Source organism: Bacillus rossius (genome assembly GCF_032445375.1).
Source record: "Bacillus rossius redtenbacheri isolate Brsri chromosome 4 unlocalized genomic scaffold, Brsri_v3 Brsri_v3_scf4_1, whole genome shotgun sequence".
NCBI lineage: Eukaryota > Metazoa > Arthropoda > Insecta > Phasmatodea > Bacillidae > Bacillus > Bacillus rossius.
In genome coordinates, this window is record NW_026962010.1 from 7,462,790 (window position 1) to 7,487,858 (window position 25,069).

At 38.3% G+C, this 25,069-nt stretch overlaps 1 protein-coding gene across 9 annotated transcripts in view; it reads right to left on the bottom strand.

The window, feature by feature from the left end:
- Positions 1-377: 377 nt before the first annotated feature.
- The window catches only part of LOC134541697 (C2 domain-containing protein 5), a 163,678-nt gene continuing 138,986 nt past the window's right edge, over positions 378-25,069 (bottom strand). For 3 of the 9 annotated variants that reach the window (XM_063385335.1, XM_063385339.1, XM_063385338.1), the window contains exon 19: positions 434-967. In XM_063385335.1, the coding sequence (XP_063241405.1) occupies positions 902-967 (66 nt within the window). In that variant the 3' untranslated portion in view covers positions 434-901. Of the gene's footprint in view, positions 968-25,069 lie in introns of all 9 variants that reach the window. The other 6 variants (XM_063385330.1, XM_063385329.1, XM_063385332.1 and 3 more) reach the window with 4 other exon arrangements.

Below are 25,069 nucleotides of genomic sequence, written 5' to 3' on the forward strand. Positions count from 1 at the left end.
CCGCACAATCGCCAACAATGATCGCCTCGTGGGGCTAAACATTGAGCGCGCTCTTTGATCGGAGACATCCACTACTGCGTGCGAAGTGGTGGCATTAAGTGTGACGAGCATAGTGACATAATTCATGGGTTTTTATAAATAATTCTTGTTTCAACAACTCAACTCCTTAAATAAATGTTTTCTTTACGTTTTAATAGTTAACTTGAATTTAAGAAAACTATGGAAAAATCTGTATATTAAAAATTGTAAAACATTTTAACATGGTTTTATAGTCACTGGTAAAAACTAATAAACTTACTTTAAAAAGTATGACTCAGAACACAGGAGGAACGCTTACAAAGAATGGGAATGTATAATTTTATAAACGAATTGTTGTAAAAGAATGGCTAGATATTCTATAATGTCAATCATTTACATGTAGTCATATGTAGATAAAAAATGATTTGTTTTGTTGTTTATTGTTAGTTACCTGATAATTTTAAGTTTAACAATTTTATAAGTTTAATTTGCAATTTCCTTTTTAAAGAGACTGAAAATAACAACTGTACTTTAAAAAGGTTTAGTGTGCATAAAAAACAAACGGTACAATGATAAACCATTACAAAAATATTACAATCAAATGTTATACAAGCATTCTAAGACAGCAGAGCCAAGAAAAACTTAATTTAGTATACAGTTAAACCACTATCAAATAAAATCAACAGCAGAAATATTAAATTATAGTAAACATCGCAGATAATGGTTTAACATAAATATTCTTGCACAACGTCAAAACCAGGTAAGAAAAAGAGTTATTATTTGTACTAAATATACAGTTCCATCTGAAATACACGCATCCTTGCGGTGGGTGGTAGGTGGGTTGTGGTGGGTGGTGCACGTACAAGGTTGAAGCTTCAACAAGTCAACAGTCTTCCGTGAAATACGACACGAGAACCACGTCTCCACCGACGTTCACGAGACACTGCCCCTGAAATAAAATGAAATAAGAGAACACACAGTATTAAGATTATGTTTACCTTTAGGAATGCTGCAATACAAATTTTATCATTAGGTTCCTATAGTAAAATTATTAAAAAAAAACTGCTCAAAACTATAATTCCTCAAAGAATTGCGTAAAAAGCTCACTAAAGAAACACACCTACTTAAGACGGCCAGGCAGAAGCAGGTAACCATGTATGCATCCAGTAAGCCTCTACGGAAACAATCGCCAATTAACGCAACTAGTTCCACAGAAAATCTACTATCACGCCCTCGCAGATTACAATGTCTGGCAGATCCGATGTTAGCCAGGCAGACCAACATTTCAGAAAAAAAATACAATCAGTGTAAGCAACTCGTTAGTTGATGTAACTAATTCAAAATGGGATCCACAAATAACTTAGAAACACACAACTTAGAAAGGTTATAACTTATAATCCAAGAAAAAAATTTTCATAACTAAGATTTGTCATATGTAAGAACGATCATTACTTAGAAATACATACTTTAGAAATATAGCAACTTATAAACACACAAATTAGAACTATCATAACAAAAAAACACACCTTATAACTATCATTACTTAGAAAGACGAAACACAACTTAGAAAAGTTACAACTAAGAAAAACACCTCTAAGAACCATCATGACTAATACACTCACCTTAGAACTGTCATAACTAATAATACACAATTCTGACACCACAATAACTTAGAAACAAAATACTTAGATCTGTCCAAATGTAGAAACATGCTACGCCGAAACACAACTTAGAACTATTATGACTTAGAAACACACAAATTAGAACTGACCACTTAAATAACGCAGTTCTGAATACAAAACGTAGAAATATATTAAGTTAGAAAAACTAAGAACTATCACGACTTAGAACTGCCATAGCTTAGAAGCATACCTACAACTCAAAACTATAACTTAAAATTTAAATGAGACAGCTTAAGAAAAGTATAGTATAGCATGGTGTTGAGTATTGAAACGTAAGTGCTGCACCCTTGTGACTGCAGTGTAACTTTCACATTCAGTTTGAGTCGTACTTGAAGGTGATGCCACTGTCACAATGGGCCTAGCACTTCGCCGAGCGATCACCAGTCACACCTGAACGACACACTTATATTTCATTACGTCTTTTTAAGAATAAGTTACTATTGTGTTAGTAATATATCGACGTTTTAGATTTTTTAGTTACATAAAATAAATTTATACTACCTATTTTACATTAAGCCAGTTTCACTTGTTTTACTGAATGTAGAAACAACCATTTTGTCTATTATAAACTCTGTCGACGAGACTTAATCCCAAATTTAAAAAAAAAAAGTTGGAATAATATTTTAACTATTGTAGTTGCTGATGAGTTATAATGATATAACTTTTTTCTCTTAACTGCTTTATATTTTACATCGGCTGTTACCCTAATAAAGGTTAAAAGATAAGTTGCATAGGTAAATATTACACAAAAAATTCTTGTTGAGAATTATTTGTAACAATCGATCACGTTACAGTTGTTTTTGTCTGGAAAGGCGGAGAACATTTAGTTTTAGTAAATCAAGTTGTATATAAATGTATATAGATTTAATTTTTGTAAATAGTTTTGAGGGATTTTGTATTCAGTAATAAATTTGTGTACGGTATGGTCATTTAATTTTATATATCATTTTCCTTGTGTGTGTGCTGGAACTATTTTCCTTTTGTGCTGCTTTCTACGCGCAATGCTGCGCGCACTTGGTAGCCAGGAAGAAGTGCGCGGAGGACAGTGGCTGATAACTCCGAGCTCTTGCCAGTGTGTGCTGACAGCAATCACTCCTGTGGTCTGTCTGCACCATCACGCCCCGGCGCACACAGGTGTATTTCATCCAAAAACACGGACAAAATTATTTTCGAATTATTATGTTTTCCTTTTCCTTAAGTATAAGTCAGAAAGGTGTGTGGATTCATAGCGGCGATGATCTCACAACCTGTTATGCACATTTGTAAAAAAAAAAAAACACTAAGTTGAGTAATTCTTTTTGCTATTGAGCTGAACTGGTTTTGCGTACTTCCACTCACAGGAATTAATGTTTAATGTTTTATTTTATTTCCAATTGCTTGAAAAGTTGAGAAAAAATTTTATATTTATAATAAGAATATTACTTATTAAACAGACACTGAAATAAATCAGTTTAATTTACAGGGCAATTTGTTTTGCAGAATAATATACATATCTTTTTATTACAAATAAGACGAAAATATCAGTCTCAGGAATATTCTCAACACCCTTCATCATATTCTTTCGCATGTTCCTTAGAGCCTCCTTCTTTATTATTCAAGAAGCAGCATTTCTAAAGCGATCTTGCTAAAAGGTTTTGATTTGTTTTTTCTTCGCCTAATGGAGCTTAAATAGGGGTCAGACGTCAGTAATGCTTTGTTCCCGCGAAAAATTTCTAGAGTAACTTTCTCTAAATTGGCAAAAGTGTTTATTTCTGGCCTCTGCAGCCTTCTCTGATGTCCCAATTGGAAGTAAGGCGTGCTCAATAATCACAGGTCCATGGATTAATATTTTGTGGACTGTATGGGTCATGGGGTGCCACGAATATAATTCTAGGTACAATTTGACTGTATCTAGGCAGTAATTAGAAAATTTTTCAAGGTTGATGTCGTGTCCACTGGAAATCACCTCTAAGACAGTGGCAAATTTTTCTATGAGACCTTTGTCGATACCTGTGATCATTGCAGACGTTTCAGAATTTGCGAAAAACCTTCGGCTTGTATTGCCATCATTACTGTTGCCATAGTGGGATTTCGGTACATCAACAATGAGCCCAAGTTCTGTCCTAAATTTCTGCTGTATATTTTTTTTTCCTTTCATTTATTATCATTTTATCTTCTTCAGATCGTATTTGTCACTTCTTAACAATAATCTTGTACGAAATATGGAGTAAAGTTTCAAAAAACCTTATTCGGGCATGTAATATTGACAAACCAAATTTTAAATTTTCAGTATTTACTTCATTACATTTTGACAAATCATTGAACTGCTTTTATGTAGCTTTACAAATGTAACATCTCATGGTTGAACTAGTATTTGTTGCTGCATTACACACTTTGCCATCGACCATAGTCAAAAGCATAGCGTGCTTTACAACTATTTCGTTGTCTTCTTTTACAATCAATGTTGGTTTTAAAGATTTAATGTTGTTGTTGTGGTATTCTATTTCTTCATTAGTTACATCTGACGTCTCATGGATAAACCTTATCCTCATACGACGACAAAACCGAGGAGATGAAGGAGTAGGATTTTGCCAAATCACTTTATGGCTTGTTAGACAAAGTCGCAAAGGAACTAGAGAAGACTGAAAGATGTTAGCGTCAGAATCACTGCTATTTTGGAACTTTTGTTTATATTGAGATTGATGAGATCCATCACAGCCCCACTTGCATGTCAATTCAAGGGAAGCCAATTCTTCACTTGTTAAAACTTCAACAACATCGTTTAAATATAATATAAGTCGCTCTACGGTATGGTGCAATAACGCCTGCAAAACAACCTCTGCGTAGGTTTCAGTAACCCAATAGGATTCTTCTACAGGATAGCAATCTTTTTTCGCTTTTTGTAAAATACTGTAGCAAGGATAAAGACCTTTAGAAGTTTCTCGAATAATCTCATACTGTCTTCTACTTAAAGAAGCTTCAACAAACATTGATAGAGCTTCTGTTGGAGTTAGTTGTTTACTAACTGACGATGACGGATTACTTTTCCTGAATGCTTTTTTGTACTTGTCACCGCGCATTGGAGTAGTCATGATGTCTTTCACTACGTGTGCTCCACCTAAATTACCCTGCTCCCGTAGCAACATTTGTCCTGCATACAGCAACTCTTGAGACTCATTACTCGTCCTTAGATGTTCTGTTTTACAGCGTTTACTGTGATCTGTCAGGTCTTCAAAGGCTTTTGCGGACGGCCAACAGTTGCATTAGTGACTTTAAGAGGTATTTCCATTGTGCCTTGAAGCCATTTGTAGTTATTCTTCAAGAAAAATGCTCTGTTCTTTAGCAGCTTGCCATTTAGTTATAATTTCAGATTTAAATCGCGAAAATGTTTTGAGAAATTCAGCTTTTTGCTCTGTAGGAAAACTAGGGCCATTTATTATTTCATTTTGAAATATATCTAGTTTTTTAGACAAATCATTTTCATAATATTGCTTCAACTTCTTAAATATAAATTCTCTATTAACAATTTTCACATTAGAAGGCCCTGAAAAGAAAGAAAATGAAAAATGAGACGACTAGGCTCAAATATAGTGTATTTTTAAAGAAACATAAGCTGCACTAAAATATTTAATATAAAATTAATTGGCACTTTTTGGCACCTAAATTTCAGATTTTCAGTAAGAAGAAAACGTAATCTAACATATAAAACAAAGAGCACAACCGGGAAAATTCCGGAACATTAACTAATATATCAGTATATTTATTTTTCAGTAAAAACACATGGCCACGTCATCTCAGTTTAAAAATCATACAGTTAAAAGTAAATTAATGCCAAATAAACATTGTAAAGTAGTTGTAATAATAAGTACATACTGTGCCGGAAATTAGGAATTTCAACGTTTTTTTTTATTTTATTATTATTTTAAATTATTTTTGGAAATTTTATTTTGCTCTATAATTTGGTTACTAAAGGGCGATTTGGTTACTAAAGGGCGATTTACTCTTTGTTAGGCTGGTGTACTCCCCTTAGTTAAACTTTGTGCCAGTTAGACCGAAGAACCTTTCCCAGAGACCTATAGGATGTTTTGCAGATCCAAGACTTTGTTGGCAGCACGTTTGAAATTTCCCTCGCTTACAGGCACGTTCCAGGCCTGTAACGTTACTTCACTTCATGACTAAAACTGCACACAGCTCTGGACGAGTTGTTACCATTTCTCAGAGACGAGCTGACCATAGCCTTTACCGTCACGAATACGTCTTAGGTTCACTCCATGAGAGTCACGTCATGGACGCTAGTTCCCAGCGTCGTTGCACTTTTGTTCACCCCCCTCCCCTCTCGGTTCTAAGAATTCGCCTAAGACCAATGACCGGTCATAAACCCCAGCAGACAGCGACCGTCTCCAAGGGCGACGGGCATAAAAAATGTGTGTGCAAAGTTGGACCGCCCACGAAATCTAGCTGCAGAAACAGTAACTTATTATTTTGGCCGCCAGAGTGCAGCTCCTGAATGCGCCCTTTAACCCCTGGTTTAAGCAGATGCCTTGAGCGAGTCGATTCTTTTTTTTATTTCAGACACCCCTCAACAGGTAGCGCTAGTCTGCCAGTGCTACCAACTTCGAGGCATCAAAGTCAGAGTTTTTTATGACGCCCACTCGGGGAACTTCGGAACCTTTCGGTCCAGACGTCCCAGTCCCTCCCCCCACTTTTGATTGAACCTTTACTTTTAATTACGAGACGCGGTTCTTCGCGAGACACTTCGCTTCGCGTCGCGACTGCAGACGGATCGTTTGCGATTATCGGCGAATCGGCGAGACTCTGCAAGACTTCCATCCGGCCGCAACCGACTATGTAGTCGCTTAAATAAGGGATGCTATCCCTGTAATCTTCCTTATGTAGTTTAGTCCGTCTGCACAGTAAGAAACATAATAGTTAGTTTTCTTTTAAATCTTTTTTTTTTGAAATGAAGAAAACGTCTGCGCCCAGCCGCGTATTCGCGGGATCCAGTTCCTGGCTGGCGACGCACCTGTAAATAGAAGCCAACTTCCCTGTCTGGTGAGTGACGATCCGCGACTTTCCCCAACCTCCCCTGAACTTTTCCAGGCATTTTCTGCCCCGTATACTGTCTGTGTACAAGTTCTGATCAGTTTTGATTTGGACTGTTCGCAGACAGGGTCCGAGAGCCGGACGCCGAATTGGCATTTTCATCTCCCTTCCACAACAGGACACAAGCGCCCTGGCATCATGTTCCCGCATGATCTCCGGGAAACGAAGCCCCGACCTCCGGTGCTTCTGTACCTTTTAACCTTTTCTGAACTTTCTTAAACTACGCCGTTAGACGAAGTCCATCAGATAAACGCCACATCTGGACTTTGAGAATACTGGGATAGTTTAAACATATTTGTATTTTTTTTATTGGTTTATGTATTTTTTAATGACCTTTTTTTATAATTTAATTTAGGGCTAGCCCATATTTCCCTTTAAATATATCTGAGAGCTAATTAATTAAGTAATTGAAATTGTATGTTAATGACTTTTCTATCTGTTATTAATTTTCCTTTAATAAACTTTACGTAATTATAATCAGACGGAATCACATCTTGTTTCTGTTCATTTCTAATAACATTGTGAAACCTGAAAGATCCCCAGCACAATACCTGGCTTAACATTATCCATTAAAAAAAATCACAATTCACTTTAATAAACACTTAAAAGTAACACAGAAATTATTGTTTCATTTTGCTTTCACTTACAAGTTCGTACATGCATTCAGCAAAGCGCTTGGATGGCGACTGACCACGCAGCACAGAGTGACTCAGGTAAAATAAAAACCGGTTTTTATTAAACACTCAGGATCCCTACTTTTCCGAGAATTAACTTTTTTGTAAATATCAAATTTTGTCCGTGTTTTTGGATCAAATACCCCTCTGTGCGGCGTGAGAAACGTCTCAGCTGTTTTTACCCGCATCAAGGAACTGCACTGCAATGCAAAATGTTGAGTTTTTGACTGATTTTCACGCAATTGTAAATGCGCGCGCCTTCGAGTTTGTTAGGAAACCTTAACGCCTATTTATTTATAAAGATTAAGGAAAGTTGTGACCGCCTTTTTAACGTATTAAAAAAAATGGTGTTAAACTACAAATAATCCAGCACAGATAATAAAATATATATTTAACTTTATTATGAGACCGGGCTTTAAGGTATTTTCTTGTATGTATAATAATGTTACGGACGTGAGCAGGGCCGCGGCGCGCGCAGGTTCGGAGCTGGCTGGTGGCTCAGCACGGCCTCTGACGTCACGTGGCCGCCGCAACGTGAGACGTGCCGCGCGCGACTGCTGGATTACAAGGGTCGTCGCTACCCCCCTCCTCCACCCTGCTCCCCGCGCGGCTCTGGCAGCAACTGGGAATCCCGCGGCCCTTCTCGACGCTTCGGGCGTCGGGTCGGCGCGGGATGACGCGACTGGCCCCAGCCGCGCTGTTGTCTACTCGAAGAGTATAAGACCGGGACGCCGGCCTCTGGGGGAGTTTTTCAAGGGCGATAGTGCCACGGGTGCGGCGAGAGTCCCGAGCGAAGTTCCGAGCGAGGCGTCGAGCGGATCCTCGGCGAAGGGAAGTGCGACGGCGGCGACGGAGTACGACGGGAGTCTGGCGACGGAGGTCCACGAGGAGTGCTGCGGCGAGAGTTGCGCGAGGGGTGCGGCCCAGCGAGGACTTGAGATACTGAGTGCGAGTCAGTGATTAGTAGGCATTTTGAGTAAGATAATGTATTAGTGATGTAAATATTAGCAGTCAATAAAACTGTGCAGTAGTACAAACTTTAATTGGGCTATCCATTTACGAACCCAGTTTCCCCCCACTATTATTAAAAATAATCCGTAACAATACATATTTGTATAAGATTATTTTATTGTATTTTTTTATTAAGTATGTGCCTAAATGATATAGTAAAAGGTCATTGCAATTAACGATTTTTCTCGTGAAATCCAACCATTGCAGAAATTACACTATTAGGTAAAACTATTCTAATTTATTGCAAAACCATGAATTATTATCTACAAATTTCGTCTTGGATAATATTTCATACGACCTGCCATTTGTGCAAGGGGTGGAATAAACAGGGGTTGAATGACGAAAACATTGATAACTCTGTTAGTAGGCACAATCTCAAATCCGTTCAAAATGTTTACAAATTCTTCAAATATTACCAATACAATTTGTCTTGTCTAAACAAAATTTTTGATACAACCAACCACTGCAAAGGATGGATAAAAAAGGGTCAAACACGAAATTAAATTCATAACTCATTTAGTAACTACACCATCAAATACGTTCAAATTGTTTGTACATCTTATTTTATAAAAATTATCTTATAAAAATTATTTTTATTTAAGAACTTTGTCTGAAACAATTTTTGATAATACAAAAAGTTATTGCAAGGGTTAAGAAAACACTCGGGTTGGAATAACAAAATAAATAAAACTTCAATACCATTAACGCTATCGAATACATTTTTATTTTTGTTTAATTTTCTAAATATTGTCTTAAACTTTTGTTAAAATAAATTTGTATCTAACCAGTCATTTTGCAAGGGGTGGGAATAACAAAGTAGGCCTATGAAAGTAAACTATCAAATCCATTATAATTTATTGCATGATTCCTAAACTTTACCTAAAACAATTTTTGAGAAAATGAATTATTACCTTAAAAACAAGGGTTGAAAAAAAAATTCTTCTTTTCAAATTAGTTTGAATTTATTTTAAACCATCTTATTATTATCATCTTATATCTTGGTGCAAAGCAAATTTTATACGACTACGTTATTAGTGCTAGAGATGAAAAATAGCTTTTGAAAGTCAAAAATATTGAATAAATACCTTAGTTGCATAATATGTAATTTGGTCTAAGATATTCAATTCTGGATGCGTTCAGTTAAAAACATTCATAATATTTTCGCTGCACGGAAAATGAGCAAATGTTTAATCGATCATTTTGTAATATCTGGGAACATAAATTTGTTATGTACAATAAATTCTTTAAATGTTACCGAATTTTATAGAAGTTTCCAACAAAATATTTCCAGAATAAAAAGTTACTTCAAAATCTACCTAAGCCTGTAGACTGTGCCGAAAGGGATTTTTTTTTTAAAACTATTTCTTGAAAATCTTCCCTTGCTGATTTCTTCTATAAAATATCAGTGTCTTTCGATAAATCGTTTATCTATTACTCCACAGGAAAATATTGCTACTGCTATTCGAAGATATCTTACGAAACTCATATAGGGTATTATCGAAATATTTCATTTACTTCGGTTCTATTCATATTGGCAACAGCTTTTGCATTGTTAATGCTTTCTTTACTGCAGTCGTTGTGGTCATGGGCGTTTATTTAAAATTGCTGTTTTCTTTTAAACTGTCAAATAAATTGAATACTTTCTCTGTGTTACGATGCATTTTATTGATTTTTTTTTCCACAGCATATGTCTTCAGTCGTTCTTTAATCTATTGTGTTCTTAGTGCAGTCCAGTGTGTAGTTAACGTTGCAGTTAGATTCAAGTTAAGAATAAAATAATTTGCATTTCAATGCTTTCTCTGCTCTAGAATATTTCATAATATTTGCTTGTTTGAAAAGAGAACAGTAAAACTATTAGACACAATTCCAATAATTATTTCACTGCTTAAAACTAATTTATTCAAGAATGACAAGATAATGTTTTGATAAAAAAAAGTTCCCCTGAGAAATAGCAATATTTGTAACGAAATCCGGATGAAAACGACCAAATCGACAGTTTTCTTGGCTTCGGCTGACTAAACCGTTACAGGTGTAACACGATAAACCATGTCGCGCCAGCAGATGGCTCGTACTTGTGTTCCAAATATGCCATCTCATGTAGCTCATACATATGTCACAAGTCAATATAATTTTCGCTTGTTAATCAGATTTTTGACGTGATAACGTCTTATAAATCGATGAACGCCGGCTGCACGTAAGAAAAAGCATGACTCATTGTCACGTTCCGCCTGCGCCGAGCGTGCAAGAACCGGCCAACCACCGTGCGAGAAAATCTTCTATAATATAAAGCAGCAATTAAAAATTTTTGATTTATTTGTCCGATTTCATCATTTCAAATTAACAATTTATTGACATTGATTTGATTTCAGTTTATTTCTATAACTAATCGTTCGTGATTATATTTAAACAAATTATTAAAATTAAATTTGCAAAAAAACTGTAAATAATATTTGAAAATTAAATAGTATGCAATTTTTCATGAATGTTTTGTTATGACGTTATCACGTTAAATTATCGTCCGTAAACCGACTTCACAGACAAACCCGCTATAACCTTTAGCACCACATGGACAGTGTTGGCTGAACTTGAACACAGTGACTGGGACTGCGGAGATGAGACGGGAAGCAGGAAGAGACCAAGCCGGCGCTCAGCAGACCGCGGATATTAGCTTCCTCCGCCGCCGCCTGTCGCTCGAGCCCTCCAGCGAGCAAACACACTCTCACAGGCCGCTCAGGGGTTTCCATAAACTTCTTCATTCGTGGTCTTTCCTTTAACCTATCAAACACTGTTTATGTCAATAATCGCTCGTACAACAATAACAAATTACAAATGTGTTCTCATTCTGCAAATACACTTACAACACGCCACTCGGACACGATATGTAACCTATAGTAGGGCATACTGCGCCTGAAGTCTTGGTGTGCCGTGGCGCCGACCACCATCTTGGATCATGACATTACGGCAGCCATCTTGGATGACACTGACCTTGAACTTTTACCTTGACCCGGAGACCATCTTGGATTATACGGTTTTAGTTTTTAGCCATCTTGGATTCTAGAACTTTCCGACATCTTGGAATCGAATGCCCCACTAACACAGAACTTTTCGTTACGACAGCCATTTTTTAAATTATGTCACCGTTGCACTTTTTGTTACGGTCGCCATCTTGATACACCATACTTTTAAACTATATATTAGGGTTAAAATAATAAAATTCATAAAATATTTATATAATCAATTTTTTATAAAAAATTATTCCACCATTTTAAAATTATGTCACGGCCACCATTTTGAAAATCTTGGAAATTATTAAAAATTATAAAAAAAAATATTAAATTATGATAATAAAATTTTCATAAAAAGATACTACTGGCTTCGAGCCCTGCGAGGTCATTCGGGAAAAAAGCGATGGTTCCTTTCTCCATGACAGTCACAGGCAGACTGACCGACCACCACTAATGCCACAGTAGATATTACATTAGCCAGTATGAAATTATGGCAGCCAACTTGTTTTCAGTAACCGATACAAGGAGCACTAGTGCCACATAGTACTAAGTTTGTTGGAAACACCAAATGGTCTCAGGTTTGACGTTGCAACAGCCAAAGTACCAGCGCCTAGCTACGATTCTACGATCGGTGGAAAAACTGGAGTATTTCCGTTTAGTGATAATGCAGATGTGCTGCCTCTTAGTGAAGCAAGAGCCATTTCAGTATTAGTCATCGACAATATCACGTGCGAAAAACAAGGCATTATATAAGATTACTTTTCCATAGACAAAAATGCAAACGTAGACTGCATTTACCTGTGCAAAACGTACAGTCGAATTCAAAAGCATTTGCTACGTAAAAACGCAAACGTCATATCTACTTTTCGCATGAACGAACTTAATGTACGCTATGCTTGCCAATACCACATACACATCGATATGACGTTTCAACAATTGAAACACATATGCTCCTTGCCCCGAAAAAAAAAAAAAAAGCTTTGTTTCCTAGTTATCGTTAAGAACTGGACTCTATATAAATACAAGTACAGACCAGGTTTTGATCAGTTTTTCGTCAAACATTAGTCATAGCATTTCGATATTCGGTCTTAGCAGTCGTGCTACAGAACTGCATATTGTCTAAAGTCTCACGACGCTGATATCAGCAAATATACTTCTTTAATAACTGAAAAAGTAGAAAGTACGAGGGAAAAACAACTACTGGAGTACCTGCTATCCATCGATCAGCGAGTGGAGGCCTCAGATTCTCGAATAATCGACATGATCGAAGTATCGAATACACAAAGACGTGAAGATTTGAGGACTTTTTGAAGTAGCCTGGATGTAGCACTAACTCACTTGGCAACGAAAACAGATCTTTCTAACCACAGGGAAGAAGTTTCTGCGGAAGAATAAAAAGTAAAATAGGAAGGCTTGCGATATGTTTTCAGCCAGTACAATATCGGACTGACAAGTGACCTCCATTGTGCTATACAGTCTGTTCGTGAAAAATATATGTTTGCTAGAAGAGCTAGACTTGCATGTGATATGGAAAATGTAGATATATTTACACCAATCACTAGTGAACTTGAGGAAATTAAAAATAATTAAAAACCAACCATCAGTATGAAGACATAAGTTGGTGACGAGAGCCTAATGCAAAGAAGAGGAAATATGAAGTAGTTCCAGAAGTACAGAGTCTATGCACAAGGAAAAAAAAAATTACATAAACGGGGTCACCAAGTTAATGTAATGGTTCGGCCATACCCGATATATTTCACGAGTCGCAATATTGACACGATCAACTGAGTGTAGGTACAGGAAACAAAATAAGTGGGTACCTAGTAGTATATATTGGCCGGAGCTGGCCCAGGCTTCAGGCTATGGTTTGTGGATTTTCGACGCCATCTTTGATTGTGACGCTACGGCGGCAGTCTAGGATACCTTTACAACGGCGGCCATCTTGGATTCACCATCTTTATTTCCAAAATTTTGTTTTGAAGAACTTTCCGCCATTTGGAATTCCGATATTTTGTTTTCTAGAACTTTCCACCATCTTGAATTATAACATCATGGTTGCAATTTTCGTTAGGGCCTTTATAATTAAAAATCCGTATATTTTTATCAGAAAATGTTGAAAAAAATTGAATTCATAAAAATATTTATTATTAAAATAATAGGAACTCCACCATCTTGAATTAAACATTACAGTTTCACAATTCGTTATGGTGTCCAACTTGGATTCTAGAAACAGTGCACGTTTCGTTATGCCTGCCAACTTGGATGTGTATGATGTCATCATTGCACATTTAGTTACGGACACCATCTTGGATTCTAGAATGTTGCAAATTTTCGTTATGGCCACTATCTTGAAAATCCGTGGTATATTAAAAGAAAAATTTCGGAAAAAATTTTAAAGTCATAAAACAATTAATAAATCAATTTTTTTATAAAAATATTACTAAAAACACATCATGTAGACATCGGTTCGAATCCAGTGAGACAAAATTAAAAAAAAACTATAGATCCTATATCCATGGAAAACACCAGCAGACTGGCCTCCCAATACTAATGACAAAGTATATATCGCACCCCCAGAATAATACTGTCGTAACTCCCAAAAATGCCATTTTGAGGTAAGTGCGCAGCCTGACTCACCGTTTTGACACGCATATAACAGTAAAACTGTCGTATCTCTAAGTACGAAGGACATCAGTCAATGAACAAAACCACAGTATACATATAATCGTTTTACAGTGGGTATAAACACAAAGACTGTCGTAACTCCAGTTACCACAGTTTTGCTGTTAAAAGAAAATATTTTTTAAAGTTTGGTACTGTGGTAACTCCAGTTACAACAGTTTTGTTGTTAAGAGAAAATATATTTAGAAGATTGGTACTGTATGTTACAGCTGGTGACCGCCATTATTAACCGAAAGATGTTATATTAGATGGGATTCGCAGCCACATAAAATCCTTCCCTGTGATAGAAAGCCACTACTTACGTGCTCAAACAAGGCGATGCTATTTAGATGGGAGCCTATCGATTTCTCACATGTACCGACTGTATAAAGAAAAATGTGGCACATCAAATGAGGTATGTGCTAAGGAACATACGTATGCAAGAGTGTTCAACAACGAATTTAATTTAGGTTTTTTCACACCAAAAAAGGACCAGTGTGTACTTTGCGAGCAATACAATAACGCCAGTCTTGAGGAACGTGTGCAGCTCGAAGATAGATATCAAAACCACATTAAATGTAAATAATGTCATGTGAAATAAAAAGGGCTGATGTAGAAGTAGCACTCAAAAATAAGCAAATAAGAGTATGTGACTTTGATTTACAGTCAGTACTCCAGACACCTTGTGGGAATGTTTCTGTATTGTACTATAAGAGGAGACTAAATGTGTATAATTTCACAATATTTGACAATGCATCAAAGGATGGCTATTGTTACCTGTGGAATGAGGCATCTGGAAACAAAGGAGCAATAGAAATTGCATCGTGTGTGTATGAATATATATAAAGTGTACAGACTGTACAGATTTCATGTTCTACAGCGATAATTGTTGTGCTCAAAACAAAAACAAATTCCTAGCTACAATGTATCTGTTCGCCACCCAGACACTACAGAAGGTAGAATCCATTACACACAAATATTTGATTGTAGGACACACACAGAATGCTGGAGATTCGATGCATTCTTGTATCGAAAAAAAAAAAAAGAGAGCCTTGAAAAGTGGTCTTGTTTATGTACCTTCACAGTGGACTGGGATTGTTCAGTGTTCCAAAAAGACAGGAAATCCTTATCATGTGAGGGAAATGAACTTTACCGACTTTCATGACTTTAAGACATTATCTGCAGAAATGGGAAGTAATTTCACTGCAGATGAACATGGAGATGTCGTGAAATGGAATGACATTCGCGTACTAAAAGTCAAGAAAGATCACAAATATGTGCTGTTTTATAAGACATATTTTGAAAGTGACGAATTCAAATCTATCCATATTAGGCGACGTCGAAGAGGTCGTCCGTTTTCTGAGGGTTTTTCACTCACTCCTGCCTACATAGCAAGGCCATGCATCTCTTCTGAAAAGAAGGACCTTTCATCATTATGTGCTGATGGAATAATTCCAAGTGTATATCACGAGTTCTATCAGTCCCTACCAACAACTACTGATCACTTGATCAGTCAAAGCGAAGCAACAATCCCAATGAGGTGTGCCGAAACATAGGCCCAGATTGTTTGTTTATATTTACGTTTGCAAACATTTAATTTAATATTGTGAATCATTACAAAACAGTATCGAGTGTCAATGTTATTTGATTATAAACAGAAAAAATCTATCCATGTGAATGCTCTCTATGACTGTGGACCGAGTCGTTTGCAACAATACATTTAAAAACTTATTTTTTTATTACAACATTTAATAACACGTATTTTTCCTTGGTTAAGTTATATTTTGAAAAACATTTAATATTTCAGTTATTGTTGTAATTGTGTGTAATTGTTTTGGACTTAAAGCTTAAATCTTACGATTCGTACGGGCCAATAGGAATGCGCCATATGGACGTTTTTGAACGGGCTGGCAACGAGCGAAGGAATGTTGGGGACTTTTTTAAGACCGAAGGACGCTCGAAGTTAAAGCCAATATAGTTTGTTAAATAAATATAACAATTGAAAGTAAATAGGATTGTGTGTATTTAGGACACAAGTAGATGTGCAAAGCTACGTGTGTAGAAAATGTTTTAGGGAAACATGTAAAATGTTATTTAATTGTGGATAGAAATTGCGATTGTCGCCGATACCGTAAGTCACGCCATTGTGGCGCTTGTTAATTTCCCTAATTGTCACCGCTACCCAAAACACACATCTGATTTGTATGACCCTATAGACAAATGAACTTGCATTGCCTAAATAACTTAATACAAATTCGTGACATAATTTTTATAAACATAATTTTTTTTTTTTTAATTTATTACAAACTTCATTATCTCGTCTAACCCCAGGTGTCTTGTTTTTAAAGTTATCTGCTCACCCTGAACTAGCTAGCCGGCGCATTATAACTAGACTAACCAGTTAAAATAAAACTTTCAAGTGGTGAAAATATTTGGTGACATAAAATCTATCAGGACAAACAAACTTTTGGTTTATGTGTGTGCCCTACATACCTCCGGAAATTACGAATTTAAGGATGATCTGTTAAGCTAATCTATCACTGCCACAGTTTTTATTCTGAAATCCAAACTGCCTGTATTTGTACTAAAGTTGAATTTATTTATGTGGGATATTTGTCTAACAGTGAGGGATAAAGTTAGGCATTAAAAATATTAGCAGTTTTCCAAACAACATAACTACATAGTGTGTTTTTATTTGTCTACTGCCATTATTGTCCCATGTTTTTATGTGGTTTAAAATTGTCACCAATACCTCATTTGAAAGCAATAATAAAATTATATAGTCCAATAATAAGGTAAAAGTAGAGAGGATACTTTCGAATGTGAAAGCGAGTAGCTAGTGTTTTTTGTTGTTGATGAAAACTCTTTACAAACAACTGCAATAATGTGTTGCATTGATGATACTTGTATTTTAAGTGTAATTTGGGACAGTGTAATTAATGTTTGTTCTCTATAGTAACTACAGTATATTCAACAAACTTGAAGTATTTAAATAGTCACTGACAGTTAACTTGTTGTATCTACATTTTTTAATGTTCAAATTCGACTGCAGTTGTGTTGAATTAACTTTTATTATAAGTATTATAAGTGTAATTAAGGAAAATGTAACATTTAGTTTTTGTTGTCTTTACTAACCAGAATGTCAATAATCATTCATAATAAACATTGTTGTAATTATTTATTTGCACCTGTAACCAACAGTTAAACTGTTGTAACTTCTTTCATTATTTTTTTAAAATATTTATATTCAATTTCAGATGTCTATTAGAAGGTATCTTCAAAGCTATGCAATAACAACACATGCCACAAAAATTACGAAAGGGAGGTAGCTGACCCTGATTTATCATGACACTTTCAAATTTTTAAACCCAATTTACTCAAAACATTGAATTCGTAGTTACGACAGTCTTATTCTGGGGGTGCGATATATTGTTACAATTTATTATTAAATGAAAATAATAAATCGTCGTGGGAAAACTAATGGGTTCGTAAATGGAGAGCCCAATTAAAGATTTTACTACAGTTATATTGATTGCCAATATTTACATTACTAACAAATAAATCTTCTAAAAATTCCTAATAATCAATTACACTTAAAAATGTTGCTTCCCCAGTTACTTGGTTCTTACACACCACACACCTCGCTGGGCCGCACCTCTGGCGCAACTATCGCCACAGCACCCCTTATGGACCTCCGTCGCGGGACTCCTCCGCCGCCGTCGGACTTCCCTTCGCCGAGGAACCACTCGATGCTTCGCTCGACTTCGCTCGGGACTCTCGCAGCACCCGCGGCACTATTGCCCAGATCAACTCAACTCCCAACTCTCTCCTGAAGGCGGCGTCCTAGGTTTATATAGGCCACGGCTCCACTTTTAGAAGTCGCGAGCGCGACTGGGGCCCGTCGTGTCATTCCGCGCCGACCCGACGGCAGAATTCTCGAGACACGCGTCGGCGGCTCACGCGACAGCTGTCAGGTGTCAGATAATGGGCGCCGAGAGCGGGGAACGAAGGGAAGGAGGGGGGAAAGTGGCGACCTTTGTAATCTACCAGACGCGCGCGGCACGTCTCATGTTGCGGCGGCCACGTGACACCAATGGCAGTGCGGGGCCGCCAGCCAGCTCCGAACCTGCACGCGCCGCAGCCCTGCTCCCGTTCGTAACATTACCCCCTCCTTAAACCTGTTCGTCCCGAACAGGTAATGCATCTCCTCCTGGGTGTCCCCATGCTACTCGAAGTTTAGGCCTCCTGCCTTTCCTCCATCGCGGGCTGTACAGTCTCACCAGATAACCCTCTCTCGCAGTAGATGTAGCTTCTCTCGTCACCCGGTGACACTGCCGCGTCGTAGATGCCCCATGTCGTTCAGCCAGCTGCCCGAGACGGACCGACCATTGCCTTGGACGGACTCGATACTCTTGAGAGCATTGATTATTGCCTTCCAACGGTTTCCTTGTTTCTTCCCTTTTTCTCTCCAGTTCTTCTCTCGCAGCTAGTTGTTCGCACAGCATTTCTTCCCAGCTCTTCTTCGTCTCTTCTTGGTTACTCGTATTCTCTTGGTTCTTCTGAATCTCGCCTGGATTGCACTTAATTTCTCCTTGTAACATCTTCATGACTCCTTGTGTTCTCATTGTCTCTTCCCGGTCTTCCTTCACCCCATATTGGTCTTTCTTACCTCTTCTTGGTCATTCTTCGTCTCTTCATGGTCTTTCTTTGTCTCTTCTTTGCATTTCCCCAACTCTTCTTGACTCATGAACATCATTTCTTGACTTCTCTTCGGCTCTTCTTGGTATTTTCCCCTCTCTCTCTGGTTTATCTTCATTCCTTCTTGTTCAATATTCCTCACTTTGTAACCCATCTTCATCACTTCTGTGATTTTCTTCAGCTCTTCTTTCATTTTCATGTCCTGGCTGTTCTCCTCTCCTTAGCTAATTTCCTCATGACTGTTTTTCTCTTCGCTGTTCTCCTCTTGGCTGTTCTTCTCTTCGTTGTTCTCCTAATGTTTATTACACTTGTTGCACCGAAACAGTGTTCTTAGTTCATTATTTGGACATCTGATCCTTTCATGTCTGCGCGCACTTGAAATAGTAGTGAATGACGTACCGCAGTATTTTAAATGGCGCGATAAAAGTCCACCATCCATTGAAATCTCCGAAGTTGCTCACGAAACTTCAACCGATGGAACAGCACAAGTAGTTGCCGGTATCACAAATTGCATCTAAATATCTGCAATTGATGCTACCGATAACATTGGGATCTTTGTGGCTGCCAGCACTGCTGCTATTGAGATCTCTGCTGCCATCGGCGTCACTGCTGTCTTTGCAGGTGCCACCTGGGTCCCTGATGTCGATGGTAGATCGTCCATCAAGATCGCCATTGAAACTGCAACTAAATCTCACATAACATACTGAAGAGAGCCGATCCGCACTGCACCGCGGCCAGAGGTGGACTGAGGGTCCTGATGTCTGGACCTCAATTATATACCCGCGGCCTACCTGTAGACTACATGTGTCATAATATTGACTGTATTTAAAATTTATTTTTATTACATTAATAGTCCGGTACCTTAAAATTCTAGAAACGAAAACACACAAGTCCAAGTTTTTAATATTTATTTAGAAAAATTACACAAATGCATATTAAGTTGAGGCATTAAGCATTTTCGTAAGCAAAGTCTTTAACGCTGCACGAACTGTCTCGTCGCATCCGAGTACTGTTTCGTAGACTCCGGTTCCAACCGGTTCGCTGGTCACGGGCTCAGGAACACAGGTTTCCGACTAGACATCTTCTACGGCAACGTCTGCTTCGGTGAGACATAGACGACGACGTGTGTGATCACGGCTGTTAATTGGCTTTGCCTCGGTGCTAGTTGGGACAGGTACACTGACCGAACTACGAAGAGACGCACGACGTTTGGGCGTCTGCGTAGATGCATCGCAGGTCGCAACTTGTTGCAATACGCCCATGTTTGGTGTTGCACGTGCAGACGAGGCTGCTACCTCATTGATGCTAGTTGGAAGGAATGTGTGTGGATTCATGTGATAGCACAGTTTCCAAGTTCGCAGCAATCGAATCTAGTAGCTGTTAAATCGGTTCGTAGGTCACAGGAAAGTGTGAAAAACACCAGTGCTGAGTGCTTCCATCACAGGTTACCGTATATGTGCGTGGATAACCAGTATCCATAGTAGCTGTACTCGACACTGCTGAAGCTAGGTCTTACGGTCACTTAAACATTGGCAGGATGAGTCTTTGGCTAACTTAAAAACTAGGTTATATAATTAAAAAATTCCAACCCTAAGTTCAATGCCAACAGTCGAGGTCAAAGATCTAGTGGGTAAAAATTAAACTAAAATGATCGTAGCGCACTCTAGTAGACGAAAACAAGATGGTGGCCAACAGCGGACGAAAACAAGATGGTGGCCAACAGCGGACGAAAACAAGATGGCGGACATGACATACCAGCTGACGATATATACCTTGGTATTGGTGGTTGTGGGAGGTCAGTGTGCAGGTGGCTTCCATGGAGGAAGATGCAATGACATTTTTTATTAGTTTTGCTCTTACCGAATTCGAACCGAGGACTTCAAGGCGTAACTGCGTTTTAAAATAATATTTTATAAAAATTTTAATAATAAAATTGTATTATAATTTTTGAAATTTTTTCAAAATTCTAGCATAAAAATTATGGTTTTTCAAGATGGCAGCCATAACGAAAAGTGAAACGATCTAGAATCCAAAATGGCGGTAGAAACGAAAAGTATAGCGATGACATCATACTTAACCAAGATGGCAGGCGTAAACACATGCTACGTTTATAGAATCCAAGATGGCGGCCGTAACGATATGTGCAATGGTGTTTTTTAAAGAATTTTTATTAATATTTAATTAATTTTTATATAATTTTTAAATTTGTTCCGATTTTCTAGCATTAAAATTATGGATTTCCAAGACAGCGGACATGACGTCATACTAGTTGACGATACATATTTTGACATAAATGGTGGGAGGTCAGTCTGCCGGCGGCTTCCGTGAAGGAAGGATCGGTCGCCATTTTTTTTACTTCGTCGGGTTCGAACCGAGGACTCCGAGCTCCATGGCGTAGGTGTACATTTTTAAATTTTTTAAATAATTTTTTTATAAATTTTAATATTTTTCCATTAAAATCGGATAATAAATAAAAATTTTCAAGATGGCGGCCGGAACCGAAATTGCAATGGTGACGTTTTTATTCAAGATGGCGGTCATGGCATCCTAATTCCTAGAAACATCTTATCGGAGACTGTAAACATGGATGCTTAAGCCGCTTTTAGGATTTTGTGTTCTTTCTAAAGCAAAAAGTATTTTGAGATTTTCGAAATACTAATTTTTGAATCATCAATATTTTTTTTAATTTTTGGCGGGATTTTTCCCCCCCAAAAAATTGAAATTTTGGCAAATTTTGAAGGTCAAGGTCAAGGTAATCCAATATGGCCGCTGTGACGTCAGAGAGGTCGGTCATTGACCCGGCTCCAGCCCTTTGTTAAGTGGGCTTGATCCGGGATGTGCAGAACTGCCCGCCTACAGCTCGTTCATCCATCGCCACTGGATTCACGTGTATGCCTACTCTGTACGGTTATAAGTAGTGGCAGACCTAGGTGGGAGTAGGGGGATATAACATTATTTGAAATAGTTGACAATGATAATGCAACTGTTTAAACTGTGTGTTGTTCAATAAATTTTTTGAAAACAAATATTCTTTTATTTTTTTTCTTTTCAGATTCTCTCCAACCTGAAATTGGTTATAAGTGATTTATCAAATGAAATGAATGAATGTTATGTTACTTGGTTGTCGGCGCAGAATGAGAACATAAAACACAGTAACGTTAGTTAGTTCTGAGAAATCAAGCTAGGAGCAGTGACCTGACGGGAACTTAGCCAAGACGATGGCCTAATTCAAGGACATTCTCCCTGGTCTTACAGAGACGTCCCCGACATCTAGCGGCAAAAAAAGTAACCGCAGGCCTGGTCGCCAGCGTGCAGAGCTCACCCTCGTGACACCTGGTGGCAAGTCAGCTCACCGCCTCAGTTAGTTCCCCTTTACGCCGCTAGAAAGCAGCGCCGCGGCACCCTATGGCCCTATGCTTCCTTCTCGCGGCCTGTAGTAGTCGATTGTTTGTTGCCTTCCTGTTACCGCCGGTAGAGAGCGCGCATGTCGTGTTGTCACGCCCGCCTCGGGCACCTCCGCATGTTTTTGGCCCCTAGCCGAACCTTCCCCCCCTTTTTTCTTAGGGCTGAGCGCCCGATTTAATTTTAAGCTTTGACCGCCATCGCCGGCACTTAGTTCTCCAACCTCGGCTACTGACCACGTTTTCTCGGCGTCCTCTGTGCTAAGAGGCTTTTCGCGGCAACGGCGAATTCGTGTGCACAAGAATGTAGTCAGCTTGCTTTAGGGATGTGATCCCAGTGGTACAGTAGCCAGTCAGATGCAGTATTTAGAAGAAGTCATGTTTAGTTAATTTTTTTTTTTTTTACTTTCCTAAAAATTTTAGTTTCTTCCGCGCATCCGCGAATTCTCGGTACGCGCCATGCTGATGTCGGCGCGAGACACCTCGCGAGCCCTGTTTCCACACCCTGTTTGGTGAGTAATCAGTTTTTTTTTCTCCCCAAATTCCCGTTCTTTGGCCTTTCGCGCGGACTGTGTATGACTGTCTGGACGCAGGTCTAATTCATTTTGAATTTGACATGTGTTTCAGACAGGGTCAAAGTTTCCGGGGAGAGAAATTGCTCCCCGCATGATCTTCGGGACCTGCAGCTGATTTCCCCCTTTAGAAGAGTTTTCCTCTCGGTCCGACGTCATCCTGGGAAGACCCGGGTGATATATTCCACTTGCATAGAAGGAACTAAATTAATTAACAAGATACCAGCGAGCAGGGCTTTAAGAACGTAATCCTCAGAACATGTAAAATCAAGGAAACTCATATATATGTAATCGTTGGGAGAATTAAATTTTGGTGCTATACTTGAAATTTTGTTAATGTAATCATTTGTTTGTTAAGGTGTAATGTGTATTGTTTTAAATAATCTAGGGGCACCCCCTTATCTTTGTTAATTAATAAGATTTTTATTATCATGTCAAAATAATGCTAAAACAAAACCTCTTAAAAATAAACCAGAAAAATTTATAGACCAAATTAGTTATATAGTGTATTTATTTATCATATACCTTCTTCTACATACCGATCCACGAACTCCCAAGTTAGTAGTGTGCAGGGAGTGTAAATTTTATCTTGTTCACCGCCTCGTGTCCCCTCTGGTAATTAATTTTAATTTTCTTAATATTTTGCCCAGCTGTTTCCAAAGTGTTTTTAATAAATTTAAAATAATATAATATTTGGGCACGAGGGGCGTTACAGCACACATCAAGATATATGTTTTAAATTTTAATGAAAAATATAAATATATTTAATGTATATTATTGTTTTATCTTGAACCACAGTTAAAATCGAATATTATGTACAGCACGGTAACGTGTTGATGTCTAAAGAGCGGGCCGTCAAACCTGGCTCACCACCGCGGTTGTCAACCTCCATCAGCGGCGGAGGGTGGAGTAGAACTGGCAACACTGCGGCTCTCGGCCCTGCACTGCACATGCGCATGCGCGGGAAGAGCCGGCCAGGAGGGAGGAGACACACACCCTCCCCGCCTGACGAGCCTCACCTATATGAGCGCTGTTTTCTTTTTCCTAACTTAACTAATAACTAAATGTGTTTGGGAGGGTCCGGGTTAGGGGAGGGACCTTGGTGCGTCTCAGGCCGAAGCCTATACGCCTGGTCATGCAGGGTGTTAGCCATGCAGGGAGAGGGTCGCATGCATCATGAGCTAGGAGGGGATTGGCCAGCCATGGCAGCAATTGATGCCATGACTAACTCCCCTCACTCATAAATCTAGACTATAACTAGAGATAGGTTGGGCCCAGGTAAAACCTGCACAGACACAGGGAAAACCTTGGGCACAGTCATGCGGGGTACAATAAGTGTAGGAGAATACAGGAGACAGAGGATGGTCTGGATGAAGTGTTGGGCAGAGTAGAAAAGAGTCTACCATGCGGGGGGTTGGGCATTTGGACTTGTGTATCCAGGACTGGATTTAGTGACCAGGGACGCAAGCGCCCCTGGCGGTGAGTGGCTGCACTGACCACTCACTTCGCTGCCGGTCAGCACAACCTCTGCTCCCAGCTACGCAGGTACTTATACTGACCGGGCGGAGTGGTCGGGTAGTTGGTTTCTACGGTTGTAATCACATTTTACCAAAATTAACACGATTTGGAAGTGTAGCAATTTTTAGTCTCTGAAACCGCCCACTTAAAGTGTTACTGTGTTCGTGTGTTGATTCTATCTCTAATGATTATGACTAGATTTGGCACGGTTCTCTGATTTCAATTTTTTTTTTTTTGCATTTTTACATTGTATTCTTTAAATTTTTTTCGATTCAGGTTCTGTTGCAAAGTGTTATAGATAGTTTCCCTCGAAGGAGTAGAATTATTTAGACCCTTGAAACTTTGTGGTCATTTTTTTTTTCTTTCTGTTGTTTCCAGGTCGATTTTGGTACACGGAGGTTTTTTTTTTTTTTTGGTGTCTAAAATGATTGCAGACTTAAATGATGTTATTTTCCCCAATTCACATGGGAACAGTGTCCGCTATGCCATTGAGCGAGATTTGGTTCCAGGGAAATGTGCGGTTTTTTCAAGGGAGATTTTTCTGTAGATTTTTCTTGGTTATCTTATTGTATATGTTTTTGCTGAGGTTTAATAACCGTGATTGGCGAGTACAGAGTTATTGTGTTACCTGAACTCCACTGTCTTGGGTTCGTTGTATGTGTATTTGATATATAATTTTCTATTTGCATTTTATTATTACTAATATTATCTTAATTTGTTATAAATTAATTTGAAAATGGAATACAT